Below are 20,252 nucleotides of genomic sequence, written 5' to 3' on the forward strand. Positions count from 1 at the left end.
CAGTGACAGCTTTTCAGAGAGGCGCTCTTACGTATCGAGTATTATGTGTGGTGAAAACACGGCCCTTGTGGTAGAAGGGCCCGCGGGTGCCATCTTGCCCATCCGTAACTCGCTCCCAGTGGTAACTTCCGGTTCTTTCTGACCTTGTCCCGGGACAAGCTGCTGCCAGGAACAGAGTGCCTTCTGTGGCACATTCCAGGAAGGAGCAGGGTCTGTTCTGGAATATCAGTGAGCTCTCTCTCACCCAGACCTCTCTGCTCGCTGCTCCCTTCCCATCCAGACGCCACACTTCCCACCCGATTCAGATCTCCTTCTCAAAGCAGCCAGAACCTACCACCGGTTCCTGACCTGGCCTGTTCCCTACTGCAGCATCTACCAGGAGCTGCTCACCTTCATTGATGCTGAACTCAAGGCCCCAGGTGAGTGTTGGTGTGGCAGGCGCGTGGGGCCTTCGTGGTGCACAAAGGATCCGATGGCTGACAGAAATGAACACAGGCGGTAACTCAAGGAGGAATTCTTAGGGGAAGCTCAGCAGCGGTTCCAGGCAAGGAGACCCCACTGCATGGTCTGTGCCTGCGATCTGGTTTGCCAAAGGGTCTCCGAGACTGCCCAGGTCAGACAAAGGGGCCCCCACAATACTGACAAGAGGCCCTTGCTTGTCCTCTTGGCTTCAGGAGCAAATGGGGAAATGCATATGTGGATCGATTCAGTTCTGGTCAGGGGAGTGACCGGGGCTAGGAATGGACAGGTTGATGGGCGCCATGACAGGGGTGGACAAGGGCCTGGGGCCAAGTTGTCACACGTGGGGTCTGGAAAGGAGGAATTCTTGAAAAATTGCAAGTGCTCTAATAAATAGGAGGGCCCAGCAAACTGTTCTAGAGCAAGAGAAAACCTAAGTAGGTAAGATTTACTGCAGGGTGGCCTGAGAGAGTAATTCATCAATGTCAGCAGCTCAAAGGAATAATGTCACATAAACATCCTGATAGATGCCCTTAACACATTTGATAAAATTCAACATCCATTCCTAATATTCAAAACCCTTCTAATATATGGATACTATTAAAACGTGGAAGTATTCTTAACAGCCCACCGTGAAATGCTAGAGGCATTTCCATTTAAGTCAGTAACCTTCCTCTTTGTGCTTATAGGTATTTAGCCTAGGCAAAAAGACAAAAATAAAGAATATTTCTTCTTCCAGAGAAGATAACATTTTAATTATTTTTTAAAGATTTTATTTATTTATTTAACAGAGAGAGACACAGCGCGAGAGAGAACACAAGCAGGGGGAGTGGGAGAGGGAGAAGGAGGCTTCCCCGCAGAGCAGGGAGCCCGATGCGGGGGTCGATCCCAGGACCCTGGGATCATGACCTGAGCCGAAGGCAGGCGCTTAACGACTGAGCCACCCAGGCGCCCCGAGAAGATAACATTTTAATTATGCAGAGATCAAACAATTGCTTATCTGTCAAGACTAAGAGAATCACCCAAAGAACTGACAGAGCTAGTAAACAGGTAGCTAATGGCATTAACCAGTAAGGGAACCTAGTGATGGGGGGGGGGGAACCATCTATAATAGCAACTAAACATATAAAAGAAGTAAGATATTTGAATTACCTACATAGAGAAACAAATTTAAGGATAAATAATTTAAGAGATGTGTTGTCAGATTGAATCAATATTGTAGTAACAGCAGGTGTTATAGAAATAAATACAACTGTGATAAAAAAAATACCAACCATATCTTTTTAAATTTACCAAAATAAAGTCTGTCTGAAAGAATAAATGCTCTCCAGTAGCATTTACTTATGCATTTATCATGTATGTATTGATGCATTCTTAACAAGAGAAGAATGGGGTACTTCCCATACTAGGTCTTTGAAGGTTGTGACTATAAGACTATAGGTATCAAAATAGTGCGCTGTTGGCATAAGAATAGATAAGTTAATGCAACAACATAGAATGGCTAGAAACAGGCTAAATATCTAAAGATTTGTTATATGACCAAGTGGCATCCTGAAACCAGTGATGAATCAAATCAGTCATTTGATAAATGGTATCAGGACCGTTGAAAGACCATTAAAACTGAGTTACAGTTCTATCTCAAAAAAAAAATTAAGAGTTCTATCTCAAACATAAAATAAATTTCAGGTAGATTAAAGGTTGAAGTGTGGCAAACGAGACCATGAATGTAATAGAAGAGAAGTAGGTTCCGTGAACCACCTAGAGGAGAGATAACAAACAGCCACCCCCTCCCCCAGGCAAAAATGATAAAAAGATAAGGCCGACAGATTTGAGAGCATACAATTTAAAGCTTTTATATAGCTATTCAATCATTAAAGATAAAGATACAGAGGTACCCAGGGCAAAAGATGGCGAGTCACTTGCTGAGTTAAGAAGAGGTCCCCAGGGCGCCTGGGTGGCTCAGTCGTTAAGCGTCTGCCTTCGGCTCGGGTCGTGATCCCAGGGTCCTGGGATCGAGCCCCACATCGGGCTCCCTGCTCTGTGGGAGGCCTGCTTCTCCGTCTCCCACTCCTCCTGCTTGTGTTCCTGCTCTCTCTCTCTCTCTGTCAAATAAATAAATAAAATCTTAAAAAAAAAGAATAAACGTCCCCTTAAAAAAAAAAAAAAAGAAGCAGATCCCCAGAATACTATGTATATTATAAATCTCATTTTGGGTTTTTTTTTTCCCCTCTTTTAAAAATTTATACAGGTACCAGACCCTGTTTAGTGCCCACAGCACTTGGTTCTCATCATACACATTGAACACACACAGGACCGGAGTACCAAATCTTATTCCCCAACAATTCCTAGAACCCTAGAGAGCTCAGGACTGAAGCTGTGTGTGTAAATTCCTTTGCAGGGATTCCTGACTTCCCCAGTCATCTGATTTGTCTCCTCCCAGCCAATCAGCTGAGCTGTGTCCCCCAAACAGCCGGCCTAGCTGTCTCCTCCCAGCCAATCAGTGGGTCTGTCGTCTCCCAACCAATCAGCTTATCCGTCTCCTGCCAACCAATCCGCTGATCTGCCTGCCCAACCAATCAGCCGTCCGCGGTTACAAAGGCGCAGGGTGCGGCACAGGTTGGGGTTGGCCGGCCCCAAAGCCCACCCGTCCCTGGGATCTCACCGCGTGGTAGAGACCTGGGTGCAAGAATTTAAAAAACCACGGAGGCCCTGAGGAAAAGGTGCTGGGCGAGGACAGGTGCTCAGGCACGTGATGAATAGACAGTTTGCCAGTCTAACTTTGCAAGGCGCGCTAGGTGAACCAGCCAGTTCAGGGTTAATCTCTTCCATTCCCTTCCTTCCAACTCCTCCCCCAAACCAACGGATCTGCGTTGCGTCTGGGCTTCTTGCTGGTGACCAGAATTCCTTTAACAAGAAGGCGAAGCTTTTCTTCCCTTCTGTAGTGTATAGGCAGAAAGGATTCAAACTGCAGATACCTTGGCAGGGCCTTCAGTGGCTAATCAAAGATCCAAGTGACTCTTTCTTACTTTGAAATGGGTTCGGGGCGGGAGATGTAGGGCTGGGGCAAGCTGTCACCTGCACGCAGGGAGACCGCCTCCCAGTGTCAGGTAGAACCAGCGGGCTCTTCTTCGCTGAATGCACGCTATGCCTTGAGATATTGGGGGCGCGGGCAGCTGCGCAGGGACTCTGTTCTGGGCAGCCCAGTGAGCGTGGAGGGCGAGGGCCTGACCCTGGGACGTTGGGGTTCCAAGCCTGGGGGGCAAGAGCCAGGCAGAGCAACAACGGGAGCCGTTGATGGGATGAGGGTGCTTGGACTCAGAGCAGAGGACCCTGGGAAGCCCGGTCACTCGCTGCTGAGCGCCTTCCCCTCGACATTGCCCGGGGGACCTTGTGACACCTCCGATGTCCTGGTGATGGAGAAGGCCAACACCCGTGTGGAGAGACTGCCTGTGCTAGGAACTCGTCCTCTTCCAGGAAAAGCAGAACCGAAATAGGAAATCACGGACCCTTTTGCACATCAGTCATTTTCAAACAGTTAAAAAAAAACCCACCCTCACCCGGACGAACAAACGCATAGTGAGCCTTCGCCAAAGACGCTGAGCTCATTACCGACGGAACCCGCGAGATGGCAGAGCTGGTTTAAAGGAGGGTATGAGAGCCTGAGAGAAGTTTCTCGATAAGCCAGAGTAAGATTGCAGAATTAGATACGAAATGAGTTAATATCGTAGAGGCGGGTAACGCCATAACCTGTGGGGTGCGCTTTTCGACCGAACAAAAATCCCTTCAATCCTCTCACACCCTTCGGTTCACCTCTCACTCCGCAGAACCTCAGCCCTCGTCAGGGCCGACTGGTAAATTAAGCTAAATTACCCTTTCCTACATGATCCCAAAGTGGGCTTGTTAGAAAGGGCCGTAGCGAGCTTTTGTTACCGCACGGGCGAATGTTTTTGCCTCTTTGCAGAGTGTCCCCATTCCCGGTTCTCCCTGCTGAGGGAGGCAACGGGGTGGAGGCTGGAATGGAGGCCACGGAATGAGCCCTCGGAGGGGAAGCCGAGGTTGAATCACGTAGTGGTTACCAGTACTTGGTATGAGGCCATGGTAGGGTGGCAGACCTTTATTTCACTTATACGAGCTTTTCTTCCTCATCCGTAAAATGTTAGCATAGCAACACCTCCCTGCCGGAGCACTGTGAGGGTTAATGCTGGCCTCCATGGGTTTCGCGTCGCTGGTGGATTGGGCAGTGGTAGCGAAGACACGGGTCTTGACAAGGGACCTGGGGAGGCAGGCCTTCCACCCGTGGAGCCTTAGGGAGCCAGCTGCCATAGCGACGAGCGAAACAGTTTATCCCGCTTTGATGTGGCTGGGTGGGCAGAGGAAGTGGGCAGGTTATCAAGCATTCGGGCCTCCCCCTTCTTCCTGACTCCACCCCTGTAGTGTGGCTCCCTCCGCCTCTCATCTGGGGGTGGCAGGAAGCCTCAGGTCAGTGCTGCCTGCTCCCGCCCACCACAGCCCTCTCGGGTTCAGCTCACATGTCTGTTGAGTATTTGCTCCAAGCCCCCACATGGCTGTGTAGACCACAATACTTGCCTGCAAAGAACAGATCCGTAATCGTGAGGGGCGACAGTGAGCATCATCCGTGAGCCACAGGACAGTTTCCAAAGCACACACTGATTGCATTCTGCCCAGACCTCGGCCCCTCTGGGCAGAGGGAAAAGCAATATTCCTCCCATTTCATGCATGCGAAAACCGAGACTCAGGGAAGTTTAACGTGTCTTGCCCACGCTATGGAGCCAGGTGTGAGAGAGGGAACACGGGCCTTGGTATGACCTCTGCTTTGTCACTTCCTAGCTGATGACCTTGGGCAGGCTATATAAGCTCTCTGAGCCTCCCTGTCAAAAGTAGGACTGTAATTTGTGGTGATGATGGTGATGATGATGCTGATGTTTGCATCTCCCATGGGCTTCCCATGCATTGACCGCTGCTAAGGGTGGGTCTCCTCTGTCCTCAGAATACCCCCTTGGGTACATAGTTTTGTCCCATCTTCCAGAGGATGAACCTGAAGGCTAGACAGGTAGGTAGCTTGGCCACGCTGATAGAGCTGACAAGAGCTCTACCCCTGAGTCTATGTCTGCTTGATCCCCAAAAGCCATGTCCTTTGACTCCAGAAACCTATTCTCACATTTGCATAAAGCTCTTTCTGCCAGGAGGCATAGGCCGGGAGTTGTGTGTGATGGGAAAACCCGGGGCTGTCCCAGCTGCTATTTTGTAAGCACGTTCCTCTCTGGGCAATCTCAGCCGCTTTTCCTTTCACTTGGTGCCTTCGACCCTTCGACCTTGTGTCGAAGCAGGTACAAACCTAGATTCGGTCACTTTGGCCCATCAACTGGTGGCAGGTGAATTCTGAATAATTTTCAGTGGCCATAAGTTTCTCTCGGGACATTTGTGACCAGAGACATTTGCATTTCATACTTTTCTTGTCTCTGATTATGGAATAAAAGGTGTAGATCCATTGAAGGAAAGTCAAGCATCATTGACTAGCAGGTAGGGGTTTTCCTCAAAGAACACTCTCACACCAAATGCATGGGTTCCCCCCAACCCCAGACAACCACGAATTCTCCAGCTCTCCAGACACCACCTGAGTGTCCCAATACCCGGCTCAGTTCTGACACTGGCTACCCAGAGTTAACGCAGACCCCACGGGTTAAGAGCTCAGTCCCATAGACTACAGCCATTTCGGATGCCAGTTGCAAGTCCCACTTTGATAAGAACCCAAAGTGAGGGATGCAACTGGCAGGGGAAAACATTATAATTGAAATCTACTCCCTACCTTTCAAAGTCTTAATTATCATTGACCAAAAGTGGTCTGTCCAAAAAAAAAAAAAAAAAAAAAACACAGAAAACTTTTAAAAATTTGAGTATTTGATGGCACAATATCAGTGAAAGAGATTTTTATGATTGAAAAACAGTAGTTAGGAGGGACATAACATCACTTCTCTGGTATTCTTGTCAAAGATTCTTGCCTCACGCCAATCCTGGGGTGACAGGAGACACCCCAAATCGAGGAACATTCTACAGGAACCAATCAGGACACTTGGGTCAAGATCACGGAAGACTGGGACAGACTGAGGAAGCGTTATGGGTGGAGGAGGCTAAGGAGAAATAAGTCCATGCAGTGTGGGACCCTGATAGGATCCTGGAACTCAAAGAGGACCTTACGACCACATAACATGTTTCTTGTATCACGGAGTCACAGGGGGAGATGTAGGGAAAGGGGTGGGGAGCCGCTGTTCCGGAAATCACAGGGTGCGATGAATCAGAAGTAAGCTGGCTGCCCATAACAGAAACCCGCCCAGTGTAACGCTGGTGGAAACGCATAAGGGTTTATTTTTTTCCTTCTATTAAAAAAAAAAAAAAAATCCAGTGGAAGGCCGTCCACGGTTGGCACAGGGCTCCCACTAACATTCTAAACCAGCTCTTTCCTTTTATTCTGCTCCACCATCCTTAGCAGGAAACATCGTTCTTGATGCCACTTCGTGGTCTAATGGCTGCAGGAGCTCCAGCTATCATGGCCCTATTCCAGTTAACAGGAAGTAGGAAAGCGGGGGTTGCAGAAAGGGTATTCCAGAAGCCCCACCCAACCCCTGCAAGGGAGGTTGAGAAATGTCACCTATTGCCCTGTGCCCAGGGTCCCTTTGGTAAAGAAGGAGGATGGGTGTTGGGTGGATGCCCACAAGTTTCTGCTGCATGTGGCCCACCAGGAAGAGTGGTGTGGCAGAGCAGGACTGGTCCTGTCGGGGTGACCGTGGGCAGGGCAGTGAAGGAGCGGGGGGCGGGGGAAGGTCTCGCTTCACTCCCCCCCGGAGCTGGTGGCTCTGCAGAGCTGGAAGCCATCCCACAGGCAGGAGGGTCAGGAGAAGACTGAGCAAGCGAAGTCTGCACGACAGCATTTCCCGGGGGGACTTGAAGGGGGCGCGGAGGGGAGCTCGCCTCTGTGATGCACTTGAGTGGCCACCAGGTGGCGTCCCAGGTCCCGATAGCGGTAGCCAGTTTCAGGGACTTTCCTATCAAAATAGACATAAGGTTAACTTTTTTACTGGGGGCAGAGGCAGGGCTCAGCCTGGGAGGGACAGCAGCAGGGAGGGCGAGCTGCCCCGAGAGCCAGTGGGAAGCTGGGCAGAGGCTCACAGGGCTGGAGGAGACTGAGCTGGGGGCCCGCACACCCTCGGGGGAGCCGAGAGAGGGTCAGGGAACCCCTGGGCAGCCGCAGGCTGGCCACCCTAAAGCCTCGGGTGCTGCACCCACCGTCTGTGGGGAGCAGAGCTGCACGGGGCCTGAGCCTCATCGTGGGGGGCCAGGGGGGAGCAGACTCGCTGGCCGGTGCCGGGCCACTGGGAGGCCCAAGGCCATGACTGCTGAAGTTGCAGATAAACCCACCAACTCTCGTTTGTTTTGGCAACAGGAATCACCTACCAGCGACTGGTGAGGGCCGAGCAGGGCCTGCCCATTAGAAGTCACCGCAGCTCCACCGTGTGAGTGTTCTTGAGGGGGGTTCCCCCATCCCCACACGTCCCCCCTCCCAGCCCCATGCATCTGGTTTTCCCTTCAACACTGTACCCCCCCCGCCCCCCCGCCCCAGCCACCAACAAACAGTCTTCGAGAGGACCAGGAACGCCTTGGAATAGTTGGTGATGCTTTGTACGTAAGGTTGTTTCTCTGGGCTGAGGGGTTTTCCTCCGAGTTCTAAATGGCTCTGAAACTTAAACAACAAACGTTGAAAACCACCTGCACTGATCATGCCGAGTCCTGGGCACACATGACCTCACTTTGCCCCCACTTTTCAGATGGGGAAACTGGAGGTCAGAGAGGCCAAGTATTACTTCATGATGGTCATACAGCTAGTAAGCGTCTGAGCCAGGATTTAAGCCTCAGTCTTACTCAAAAGCCCACATGCTTTCTATGATGTCTTTCTGCCTGTTACTGAAATAGCATTTTCCAACCTTTTTTCGATGAGGACCTACAGTAAAAAATGCACGTTATTTTATTTTTATTTATTTATTTATTTTACGTAATCTCTATGCCCGAGTTCTGTGGGGCTCGAACTCACGACCCCGAGATCAAGAGCGGCATGCTCCACCACCTAAGCCAGCCAAGCACCCCTAAACGATGCATTTTATATGAAAGCCTACGTTCATATATGCACAAGCGCACACGCACACAGAACTGAAATGAGTTTTAGGTGAGAACACGCGTGCCGAGAAAGCATGCGGGGGGAGGGCGTGCGCCTGACTGGTCGCGTCCTGCACACAGTGGAGCTCAGCACACGTACGTGGAAGGAGTGAGCAAGTACTCAGTGGAGGAGAGTGGCTCGGGCAGGGACGGCTTGTGCAAGCCTGTCCCCTTTTTCTGACAAATAGAGAAATCAACATTTGTTTTCCCCCCTAAAGGATGGGGACTCTGACAGAGCCCGGTCCCGTCTGGGGGGCCCTGACCCGGGGCAGCCATCCGCAGAGACAGGACAGGAGGGCCGCCCTCACCATGCGTCTCTGCACGGAGCCTGGGCGGGGGCGGGGGTGGGGGGGGGCGGTGGGGGGCAGTGCAAGCAGCTCAAACCGAAGTCTCTACAGCTGGGATATTGTGATGTCTCCAACACACTTCGAGAAAACACAGCGACGGAGGGCTGATGTGGGTGAAGTGAGAACAGTCACGTGTGGCTAACTGTTAACTGAGCCATTGACACCCTGGGGGGTTCACGATTCTTTGAACATTTGGGTCTGTGTCTGAAGTTTTCCATGATGAACAGAACGTCAAGGCCGGCCTGGAGAGGGAGCTCAGGGTCCAGGAGGGGAGAGGCGGCGGTGGGGGAGGCTGGGCACACACTCCCCTCCCAGCCCCGTGCAAGCTAGCTGGGGTGATGGCTTTCGGGAGTTAGAAAAGGGGTCCCTTGTGAGCTGCAGACTCACAGGCAGCCTTGACACCTAGCCTGAACTTCCAGGCCAGCCTGCATGCAGGTGTGTGGCTGCCCGGCTCCCTCCCCACTGCAAAATGAGCCCCTAGCTCCAAGTCACCTCCGCTGAGAGGGCAGTCCTCTTGAGTCCTCCTTCGTCCATTCCAACCACATGTAGGAAAAATGTTGATATAAAAATAAGGTGAAATTCTTTTTGTAAAAATGAAGCCCCACTTTCAAAAGGCCCTTTGAAAACACTGGCTGAGAAATACTCAGGAGTAGACCATAAGCTTTGCACTTGGACCTGGGGCCCTTGAGCCAGCCCCCTGCCTCTCCCCTGGCCTCAGCCGCCAGGGGGGTTGGGGCTTAGCAGCTCCGCCAGGGCCGGATGTGAGGGGCTGCGCTGTCCACACCCCCCAGAGCCTGCCCTCTGTGCCCCCAGCACCGTGCTGTTGCTGAACCCAGTGGAGGTGCAGGCTGAGTTCCTCGCTGTGGCCAATAAGCTGAGCACGCCCGGACACTCGCCCCACAGTGCCTACACCACCCTGCTCCTGCACGCCTTCCAGGCCACCTTCGGGGCCCACTGTGACCTCCCAGGGCTGCACGGCAGGCTGCAGGTACGTGCCTGGGGCCCTGGGGCCTTAGCATCACTGTGGCTGACGTGGCAGGGCAGTGGCTGGAGGGCTGGCTACACTGAGAGGCTTTGGTGACACTGGGCCCCGACGGAGGTGGGTGGCAGCCTGGGCAGGGGGCTGGGCACGAGCCTCCGAGGATGGCATGGGCTGGGTGGGCTGGGAACAGGCTGTAGAGGGAAGCTGGAAGACCTGACTTCTAGTCCTAGCTCTGTGACGGGTCAGCTGTGTGGCCCTGGACAGCCCCCTCCCCTGTCTGGGACATAGTGGGGAGCTGTGAAGGACCCTCCCCCAACTCGGCAGTGTCCTGGCTCTGGGCCTTTCTCTTGTGACCACTTCCTGAGAAGAGGGGCCCGGGGAGGCCCCAGCCAGGCGTGGGGGGTGGTGGGTGCCAAGGCAGGGGAGGAGATGGGCCACGGCCGCCATCGGGAAGACCCTAGGAGCTCGAGAAGTTGGGCAGCCGAGCCTTGGTTCGGAGGGGCAAGCCCGTCTCCTCCTGGGCTTTCAGTCCAAGAGCCTGGCTGAGCTCGAAGACATCTTCACGGAGACTGCGGAAGCTCAGGAGCTGGCTTCTGGCATCGGGGACGCAGCCGAGGCCCGGCAGTGGCTCAGGACCAGGCTGCAGGCGGTGGGAGAGAAAGCTGGCTTCCCCGGCGTGTTAGGTGAGGCTCTTGGGAGAGCATGGCGCATTTTCCCCAGGTGGTGAGCAGTCCAAGTTGGCCAATGGTTCTGCCCCACTCCGCCCGCGGGGGACCCAGGCTCTCGTCATCTGGGTGCTCCACCACCCCCGAGGGCGGAAAGAGGCTGGCCGGCTTCCCACTCGGCCCCGGCCCCGTCCAGGTGTGTGGCCAGCGCTGGTCTCTTCCTTGAGCCCCTTCCAGCCCTCACCCCCTGTCCCCCTGTTCTTGCAGACACTGCCAAACCTGGCCAGCTCCGCACCATCCCCATCCCTGTCGCCAGGTGTCACACGTACAGCTGGAACCAGGACAGCTTCGGTAAGCAGTCAGCTGGGGCCCTCATGGCGCCCACCCCTCACCCCCCCCCCGGGGTGGGGGGTGAGGGGGGGGGCTTTTTCCTGGTCCTGCCCCCCCTGCCGCCTGGGCAGGCTCCAAGCAGAGCAGGGGCCGGTCCTGGGCTGCCCTTCACCTCCTTCCGCCCTCTTCCTCCCTCCGGGGCCGGTCTGAGCCTGTCGCCCCTCCCGAGGGCGTGCAAGAGGGGTTTCAAGGACCCAAACGCCCAGACGGTGCCTCCCCTGGCTTCCCTGCAGACATCCTGCAGGAAATCCTGCTCAAGGAACAGGAGCTGCTGCAGCCAGGGATCCTGGGGGACGATGAAGAGGAGGAGGAGGAGGAGGAGGAGGAGGAAGAAGAAGACTTGGAAACCCACGGGCTTTGTGCCCAGAGGGACTCACTGCTCTCCACCAGCTCGGCGGTCTTCCACGACTCCGACCTGTCCCTCGCCTCGTCCCAGGCCTCGGGGCCCGCCCTCTCCTGCCAGCTGCTGACCTCCTTCGTCTCGGGCCTCTCGGACGGCGTGGACAGCGGCTACGTGGAGGACAGCGAGGAGGGCTCCCCCGAGTGGCCCAAGAGGCCGGGCGGCCGGGAGCACCGGGGCCACCGCAGGCCCGGGCAGAAGTTCAACAGGATCTATAAACTCTTTAAGAGCACCAGCCAGCTGGTGCTGCGGAGGGACTCCCGGGGCCTGGAGGGGGGCTCGGGCTTGGGCCTGCCGCTGCGGCGGGCGGGGAGCCTCTGCAGCCCCCTGGACGGCCTGCCGCCGCCGCCGCCACCGCCCCCCGCGCGGGCCCAGCGCTCGCGCTCCCTGCCCCAGCCCAAGCTCAGCGCCCAGCTGCCCAGCTGGCTCCTGGCCCCCGCCTCGAGGCACCAGCGCCGCCGGCCCTTCCTGAGCGGAGACGAGGACCCCAAGGCATCCACACTACGCGTCGTGGTCTTCGGCTCCGATCGGATTTCGGGGAAGGTGGCTCGGGCCTACAGCAATCTGCGGTAGGAGCTGGACCAGGGGGCCTCGCTCTGCCCGGGGCGGGGCGGGGGGCGGGGGGGGGGGGCTGAGGGTCCGCGAGGGACCACGCTCCTCTCCTCGCCTTCTTCTTTACCAGGCAGCTGGAGAACAACCACCCGCTCCTCACACGGTTCTTCAAGCTTCAGTTCTTCTACGTGCCTGTGAAGCGAGGCCAGGGGACCGGCTCCAGTGCCTGCCGCCCCCCTGCCAGCCAGACGCCCTCACCCCCCACAGACTCCCCGAGGCACCCCAGCCCTGCGGTATGTCCCCAGCCCCGGGCCACATGCAGTAGGGGCGCAGAGTGGGCACCTGCAGGTCCAGTGACCCGACGGGGGCTGGTGAGAAGTTGCCAAGAGCAGCCACCGTTTCTAGGGGGGGTGCCTTCTCCCGCTTGAGCCTCGCTCCGGGGAGCAGCTCCTGCCCTGCACGTGGGGGCGGCACCTTGCTGGGTGACACAGACTACAGATTCGCAGATTTCTCTCAGGGCTGGGAGGAGCTATGGTTGGGGCTGGCAGATGCCATCTGTGGCCCCCGGGGCGGGGGGGCTGGAATGATTCTCACCCCTTGCCCCAGGAGCTGGAGAGCACCAATGACATCTCCCACTACCTCGGCATGCTCGACCCCTGGTATGAGCGCAACGTGCTGGGCCTCATGCACCTGCCCCCCGAAGTCCTGTGCCAGGTGAGTGGCCCCCAAGGGGGGCGGGGGGCACTGACTGCAGTCGCACAGTGCTGCTCGGAGGCCCTGGTTTCGGGGGATCCAGCTTGAGGCCTCCAGGGAGGACCGGGGTGAGAAGCGCGACTGAGCCCAAATTGAGGGCAGTGTCAGGGCGGGTCCCAGCAGGCTCCGGGGGACCTTAGGCTTCAGCCCCCTTCCTCACTTCCTCTGGCTTTGTCCAGCTCGGCCAGGGCCCTCCGTGGTGGCCCTGGTGGCTGGTGCGGGGGCTCTGGAGGCTGGGCTGTGGGTTGTCCCCCGACCATTCTGTGACCTGCTTTGATCCCACCACCCCCTTGCCTGGCTGTCTGCCTCTGTCTCCGCACGTGTGTGTGTCCGTGTCTCCTGCCCTCACGTTCCCTTGCTCCCTCGCTTGCTCGCTCGCTCACTGGCCACCGGTGCCTCTGACCGGGCTCTGGCGCCCACCCTCAGCAGTCTCTGAAGGCGGAATCCCGGCCCCTGGACGGCTCCTCAGCCCAGCTGCCCATCCTGGCGGACATGCTCCTCTATTACTGTCGCTTCGCGGCCCGGCCGGTGCTGCTGCAGGTCTATCAGACAGAGGTAAGGTCTATCAGACTGCGGGCACCCCCCCCACCCCTGCAGCCAGCAGCCCCGGGTGGGGGGCCCCCTCCGGGAGGTCCCCACTGACGCCGGCCCTTGCCCTCTGCAGCTGACTTTCATCACCGGGGAGAAGATGAAAGAGATCTTCATCCACTCCCTGGAGCTGGGTCACTCTGCCGCCACACGTGCCATCAAGGCTTCGGGTGGGTGCTGCCTGAGCCCCGGGGGAGACGGGCCTGGGAGGTGGGGGCCCTGGGGTCTGGGAGGGGTACCGGAAACGAGAGGGAGTGACAGTCTGTCCCGGGCGGCCCAGGTCCTGGCAGCAAGCGTCTGGGCATCGATGGTGACCGCGAGGCCGTCCCTCTAACACTACAGATTATTTACAGCAAGGTGAGGCTGCTGCCTGGGGCCCCTGTCCCTCTGGGGCCCGCTCCTGACCCATCCTCACCCAGAGTCAGCGCCCCCATGTGCCCGGGCCCCAGTCTTTCAGCTGGGAGGCTGCAGCAGGCTTCCCTGGACAGAAGGGGAAGGAGTGGACATCCTTCTCCCCTTTGGCCTCCAAAGCCCCCCCCCGCCCCGCCCGGTGTGCTCTCCCCCCAGCTGGATGTGCTCAGCGGCTCCCGTGAAGTGTTAGGGCCTGGCTGCAGGGCTGAGGGTGAGGGGTCCAGAGGCACAGTGAGGGAGAGCCCAGCGTCCAGGGAGCTGGCGTGCCTGGCTGGGTGCATGGGAGGTGGGGCCGCTTCGGAAGGGAAAGGGAGGATCTGGGGGGCCGGAGGGTGGGAGGGGCGCCCATGAGCCCACCAGAGGGCGCGGGTGCTCCCAGCTCTCCTGCCCTCAGATCCATGGACCAGGCCAGCGACCTAACGCTCCTCCCCTCCTCCCGCTCCTCCCGCTCCTCCCGGTAGTCATCAAGGTCTATAGGGGATGGGGAGTCTGAGGGCTCTCGGTGCAGAAGCAGGCGGGTGAGAGCTTCCCCGGGGGCGCCGACTGCAGGCAGCTCCCTGTGGCTGGTGGGCCCCGGAGTCCTCCGGCTGAGAGGGTCTGGCTGCGTTTGCAGGGGGCCATCAGTGGACGAAGCCGCTGGAGTAACATGGAGAAGGTGTGCACCTCTGTCAATCTCAGCAAGGCCTGCCGGAAGCAGGAGGAGCTAGGTGAGGGGGCGCGGGGGGGGGGGGCGCGACAGGGCGGTGCCGCCCCTCAGAGCCTGGCCTGAGCCGCCCCTGCCCCTCAGACTCCAGCATGGAGGCCCTGACGCTAAACCTGACAGAGGTGGTGAAAAGGCAGAACCCCAAGTCCAAGAAGGGCTTCAACCAGGTAAGGATGTGCCCCTCTCTGCCGTGGTGCCTTCCGGAGACCCTGGCGCAGGAGGAGAGGTAGGCTGGGGGTGTGGTTTGGGGTGCACACACTGTGGGGTGCCCTACGGGCAGATGTGTCTGCGTGCAAAGGCTCTGGCGGGCAGCCGGGGGAGCCCCGGGTGCGCGCAGAACGGCTCCGTGTGGGGGACCGGGGCCTCACAGTGGGGCCATGGGAACTTCTCCTGGGGGCACGTGTTTCTTCCAGACCCGGGGAGGGTGGAGGCTGGAGAGGAGGCAGGGCCTCACGGAGGCTGCCGGGCCCTCTCCCGAGCTGGCCGTCAGCCCCGCAGGGCAGCTGCTGGGGTGGCCTGAGGCAGAGAGCCGCCCAGGGCTGGCAGTTCTGGGGCCGGGGATCGGGGCGGACTGATGGGGGCCTTTCTTCCAGATTAGCACATCACAGATCAAGGTGGACAAGGTGCAGATCATCGGCTCCAACGGCTGCCCCTTCGCAGTGTGCCTGGACCAGGATGAGAGGAAGATCCTGCAGAGCGTGGTCCGGTAGGAAGGGGGGCCCGGGGAAGGGGCTCGCCTCTGTGCCATGTGCTAGAACCCCGGAAGGAGCTGCGGGGATGGGGGCCTGCCCTTACTCCCGCCTGCCCCACAGGTGTGAGGTCTCACCTTGCTACAAGCCAGAGAAGAGCAGCCTCCACCCCCAACCCCAGAGGTCCCCGGACCCGCCAACCCAGGCCCCGCCGGACCTCTGCTCCCTCCTCTGCCTGCCCATCATGACGTTCAGTGGAGCTCTGCCCTAGTGGGACCCTCACCAGCCTGGACAGGAAGCCCTGGGCAGGCAGCCTCCCGGGAGGCCCTCCCCACACGGTGGCCTCGAGGGTCTTGCTCCCTCTGGGAAACTAGATGGCCCTCTGTTGGATCAGGCCCTGCTATGGGCCTTGCAGTGGACAGTGGGCAGGGGATTGGTGGTTTCTGGGCCCTCAGGGCTGTGTATAGGAAAGACACAGGCATTAGGGAGAGCGGCTGGCCACACCGCCCCTCAGATTCCTCACGGTGGAGAGGAGAGAGACGGATGAGCTGACCTCCAGAGGCCCTGGCCGCTGGTGTGGTCTAGGATCCTTTCTAGAAAAATCTGAGGCTCTGGTGCTCTGGGGTGTGGTTTAGGCCTCCTCTCCCAATGCTTGGCTGGAACCCCCACCTTAGTTTGTCTAAATCTTGGGGGGGCCCTTTGTATCTGGGGTTCAGTCCCCTCCACTCTGGGGCTCAGGTGGTAGAAACAAGACTAGGAATTTCTTCCCAGACTTTCAGTACCACCCCATCTCTCTTTCTCTCTCTCTCTCCGCCCCCCCCCCCCCGCCTTGTCTCTCAAGTTCCCTGGGTCTTTTGAAAAACAGCACTAATCCTTTACCTGTCTACTCTCAGCCCCTGGAACATATTCTCTCAGGAGCCCCTTTCTGGATCTGAGAGCCTTGGGAGACAGGGCAGGCATTGATTCTACAGCTTGGTTACCTTCTAGCTCAGTGACCAGAAGGAAGTGAATTAGCTTCTCCGAGCCTCCACATCCTCAGCACTAAGACCTTCAGGGGTTGAAAAGAAATTGTCCGCTAAGCACCTGGCCCAGTGGCTGGCTCATAGCTGGTGCTCAGTACAGATGAGTGGCCTCACCCTTAAGCGCCTACGCCCCCCCCTGCCCCCCGCCTGGCACTGGGACACTCTCACGGCCTCTGGGATGCTCTTCATTCACCCTTGAGGCAGAACCGAGGCTGAGGGAGTGAGGAGTGGTCAGTTTTACCCTCTGAAGGAGGAATGGCCTTGGCAAGGCTAAGCGGAGGGTTGCACGGGTGCCCCCAAGCCCTCGCCGACTTCTCTTCCGGATTGGGCCCCGTGACCCCTGCTCCCACGTCACGCCTTAGGCTGGTGCACAGTGCATATGGAGGCTTCCAGCCCCAAAGTTCACTGGCACCATTCTGGCATCTGGGCCGGATCCTGGAGGGGTCGAGGGAGAGCCTGGCCTCCGGGGGCTTCATGCCTGGCTGGGGGAAATGGGTCACAGGACATGAGAGCCAAGAACGTAAAGCTGGCAGGTTGGAGTGGTTTGGAAGCGGAAGCAAATGTGGGCTAGGGTGGTAGTGGGGGAGGGCAGGGCTGAGGACCAGGATTTGGATGGTACAGGTGGAGAAAGTAGCCATGGAAGATGATCGCATCCTGCCCAGAGCCCCTCCGTCCCCTCCTTCTGCTTCACCTGGCTCCAAAGGTTCGGGGCTTACAGGAGCCCCCGAACCCCAGCCTGTCCTCACCATCTGTACTTGCTCCACGCTCCAGAGAGCAGCCGGCCGTATATCTTTCATAGTTTTTTTGTTGTGTGAACAGGTTACTACATGCTAAACGGATATCAAAAAATAAACAAATAGAATTTAATATTATTTTCAAATAAAACTTGGTTAGTCTCGTATTTCTTGACCCCCAGTCTCGTATTTCCTGACCCCCATTTGCTGCATGATGAGTAACTGCTAGTTGCTTCGTTAACATCAACCAGTGCACACGCAGCGGCAGCAGTCAGTTCTTGGGGGTTGTCCTATTTCTGTTTTTGTGCACGAGAGGGGTAAGCAGAGACATAGGATGCCTCCTAGGGCCTGGGCCTGGAACTGGCATGGTGCCCGTTCTGCCAAAATTCAATTGACCCAAATCAAGGAAGCATATCAACCCATAGATTGAATAAATTTGGCAAATGTCACACAGGATAAAAACAAAATCACACGAAAAGAGAACTTCACTTCTGATAGTCTTCCCAAAATCCCATAGCCCCAGTCTGATCATGAGGAAAATCCCAGACAGATCCAGATTATGAGACATTCTGTAGGATAATCTGACTAGTACTCCTCCAGGAAGTCAGTGTCATGAAAAACAAGGAAGGGCTGAGAAACTCAAAAACCAAGGAGACAGGAAACCTGAAAACTAAATGCAACATGGTACTCTATCTACATTGGATCCTGAAACAAAGAGGGTATTAATGGAAAAATCTGGTGAAATCCCTATAAAGTCTGGAGTTTAGTTTTTTAAACACACACACACACACACACACACACACACACACACACACACACACACATTTCATTGTTAGACTCCTGGGGGAGAAAAATAGAATGAAAAAATCTTAAAGACAGACAAAGGAAAAAAATATATAGTTTCTCTTCAAAAGATCAACAGTTAAACTGAGAACTCCCTTCTCAACAGAAACATTGGAAACCAAAGACAATGAAATGACATCTTCTAAGTGCTGGAAAATTCAATCTAGAATTGTTCAATGATTTTTTAAAAAAATTTTATGCTGCTCACAAGAGACACTTTAAGAACACAGAAAGCCTGAAAACAAAAGGATTGAAAGGGTAACACCATACAAACTTGACCCAAAAAGCTGGTGGTATTACGCTAATATCAGACAAAGACTTTAAGGCAAGAACATTAAAAAAAAAGGGGACATTTTATAAAGATCAAAAAGTCAATCCAACAAAAACATATCACAATCATAAATCTGTATGCATGCAATAACATAACTTTAAAATTGTAAAGCAAAAATTGACAGAATTAACATCTCCACACCCATAATGAAGGACTTTATTATACCTCTCTTAGTAGCTGATAGAACAAATAGACAAAAAATAATAGAGCTATAGAGGATCTGGACAACACAATTAACACATTTGATCTCGTTAAAATAGAACACCGCCCAGACACAGAATTCACATTATCTCAAGTATAACTGGAATATCAAATTTCAAATGACTGAAATCAAAGGGAGTATATTCATCTCAAAAAGATAGAAGAAAGGTATAAATCCTAAAGAAAGTAGAAGAAAAGAAAGAAGTGTAAGAGCAGAAATCTATGAATTAAAAAACCAACGTACTAGTGGATAAGGCCCTAGCGAACAAATGATCAATATGCATGGAAAAAAGGACATCTCTACAGATCCTACGTACACTCAAAATATAATGAAAGGATATTATAAATTCACCAATAAATTGGAAATTTGGATGAGATGGAGAAGTTTCTCAGAAGTACAATTTGTGAAAGAAATGGATTTCCTGGATATGCAAATATATATTCCAGAAAAGGAGACTATTCCTTTCTTAACTAGTCTGGCAGCCAATCTTTCTTTCTGCTGCCCCTGTACTTAGCATATTTCAGGATATAGAATTGGAACCATACAGTAACTAGCCTTTTACAGACTGGCTCATCCACTTAGCAATATGTAGTTAATGTTCCTCCTTGTCTTTTCATGCCCTCACATTTCATTTCTTTTTGTTGCTGAATGATACTCCATTTTATTGATGTGCCCCAGTTTGCTTCTTCACTCGCAGACTGAGGACATCTTGGTTGATACCAGTTTTTGGCAATTATGAATAAAGCTGATATAAACATTCATGTGCTGGTTTTTGTGCAGACATATGTTTTCAGCTCGTTTGAGTAAATACCAAGGAGCACAATTGTTCCATCATATGGTATAAGTATATTTAGTTAAAAAAAACAAAAACGCCAAGCTCTTCCAAAGTGGCTGTGCACTTTTTCGTTCTTATCAAATGAATCAGAGTCCCTGTGGCTCCACATCCTCATCAGCATTTGGTGGCGTCATGGTTTTTTGGATTTTATCTATTCTAATGGGTATGTAGTGATCATATCTCGTTGTTTTAATTTGCAAGGCCCTGGTAACTGCGAGGACGGTGGAGTATCTTTTCATGTGTTTTTCATGTGAATATCTTCTTTGGTGAGGTATCTCTTCAGATCTTTTGCCCATTTTTTAGGTGCGTTGTTTATTTTCTTCTTGTTGAGTTCTAAGAGCTCTTTGTATATTCTGGATACGAGTCTTTTATCAGATACATGTTTGACAAATATTTTCCCCCATTCTGTGGCTTGTCTTTTCATTCTCTTAACAGGGATGCCCTTTTCAGAGCAAATGGTCTTAGTTTTAATGACGTCCAATGTATCGATTTGTTCTCCTCTAACAGCTTGGAGCTTCCTCCGGGGCCCTGAACACACTGGTCTGTCATCTTCCTCAGACCTTTCCCTGAGGTCCCTGACATCCAAGTCATGCCTCCTCCAGTGGACCAGCTCTCGCACAACCCCTGGGGCAGGGAATGTCTACATCCCCTTCAGTCCACTCAAAGCAGAGGCATCAGAGTTGTTTCCATCCCCTTGGCAGAGATGTGTGTGGACCCCACCTGTCTGGTGCCTGCCCAGGGCTTCGGACTCTCCTCCCCCACTGTCACACCCACCACCCCCTCCAGCACTGGGATCCAGCCTGTTGCCCTGGGGGTGGCGGGTGGGCGCTTCTCCCTCCTTTCCCATCTCTGAATCCCTCTATTTCCTCAACCCTACCGGTAAAATCAGGGTAAAGGTAGCTGGCTATCCTGGAAGCGGCTGTCCTCCCCATCTCTCTGGGGGCAGAGACAGACAGGTGGCAGACTGTCCCTACCTGTGCCACTTTATTTCTCTCTCTTCCTTGCAGCAAGCACACGTGCGTCCCGGCTCCGACCACAGTCCCCTGTGTCTTGGTCTGCTCAGGCTGCCGTCACAAACGCCATAGAGTGGGCAGCTTAAGCAACAGACATTTATTTCTCA

General features: G+C 54.7%; 1 protein-coding gene across 8 annotated transcripts in view; it reads left to right on the top strand.

Moving 5' to 3' along the window:
• PIK3R5 (phosphoinositide-3-kinase regulatory subunit 5) overlaps positions 1-17,088 on the top strand; it is a 65,985-nt gene extending 48,897 nt beyond the window's left edge. For 7 of the 8 annotated variants that reach the window (XM_028124920.2, XM_028124922.2, XM_088027974.1 and 4 more), the window contains 15 exons: positions 281-419; positions 7,919-7,988; positions 9,846-10,020; positions 10,544-10,697; positions 10,947-11,030; positions 11,303-12,038; positions 12,152-12,314; positions 12,628-12,735; positions 13,201-13,329; positions 13,439-13,532; positions 13,643-13,719; positions 14,387-14,480; positions 14,561-14,643; positions 15,070-15,182; positions 15,289-17,088. In XM_028124920.2, coding sequence (XP_027980721.1) covers positions 281-419; positions 7,919-7,988; positions 9,846-10,020; positions 10,544-10,697; positions 10,947-11,030; positions 11,303-12,038; positions 12,152-12,314; positions 12,628-12,735; positions 13,201-13,329; positions 13,439-13,532; positions 13,643-13,719; positions 14,387-14,480; positions 14,561-14,643; positions 15,070-15,182; positions 15,289-15,436 — 2,367 coding nt within the window. In that variant the 3' untranslated portion in view covers positions 15,437-17,088. The remainder of the gene's footprint in view (positions 1-280; positions 420-7,918; positions 7,989-9,845; positions 10,021-10,543; positions 10,698-10,946; positions 11,031-11,302; positions 12,039-12,151; positions 12,315-12,627; positions 12,736-13,200; positions 13,330-13,438; positions 13,533-13,642; positions 13,720-14,386; positions 14,481-14,560; positions 14,644-15,069; positions 15,183-15,288) is intronic. The other variant, XM_028124925.2, reaches the window with a different exon arrangement.
• The last annotated feature ends 3,164 nt before the right edge of the window (positions 17,089-20,252 follow it).

This window comes from Eumetopias jubatus, unplaced genomic scaffold, assembly GCF_037043125.1.
Source record: "Eumetopias jubatus isolate StellerSeaLion01/CBP00866 unplaced genomic scaffold, mEumJub1_p1.0 scaffold_10, whole genome shotgun sequence".
Lineage (NCBI taxonomy): Eukaryota > Metazoa > Chordata > Mammalia > Carnivora > Otariidae > Eumetopias > Eumetopias jubatus.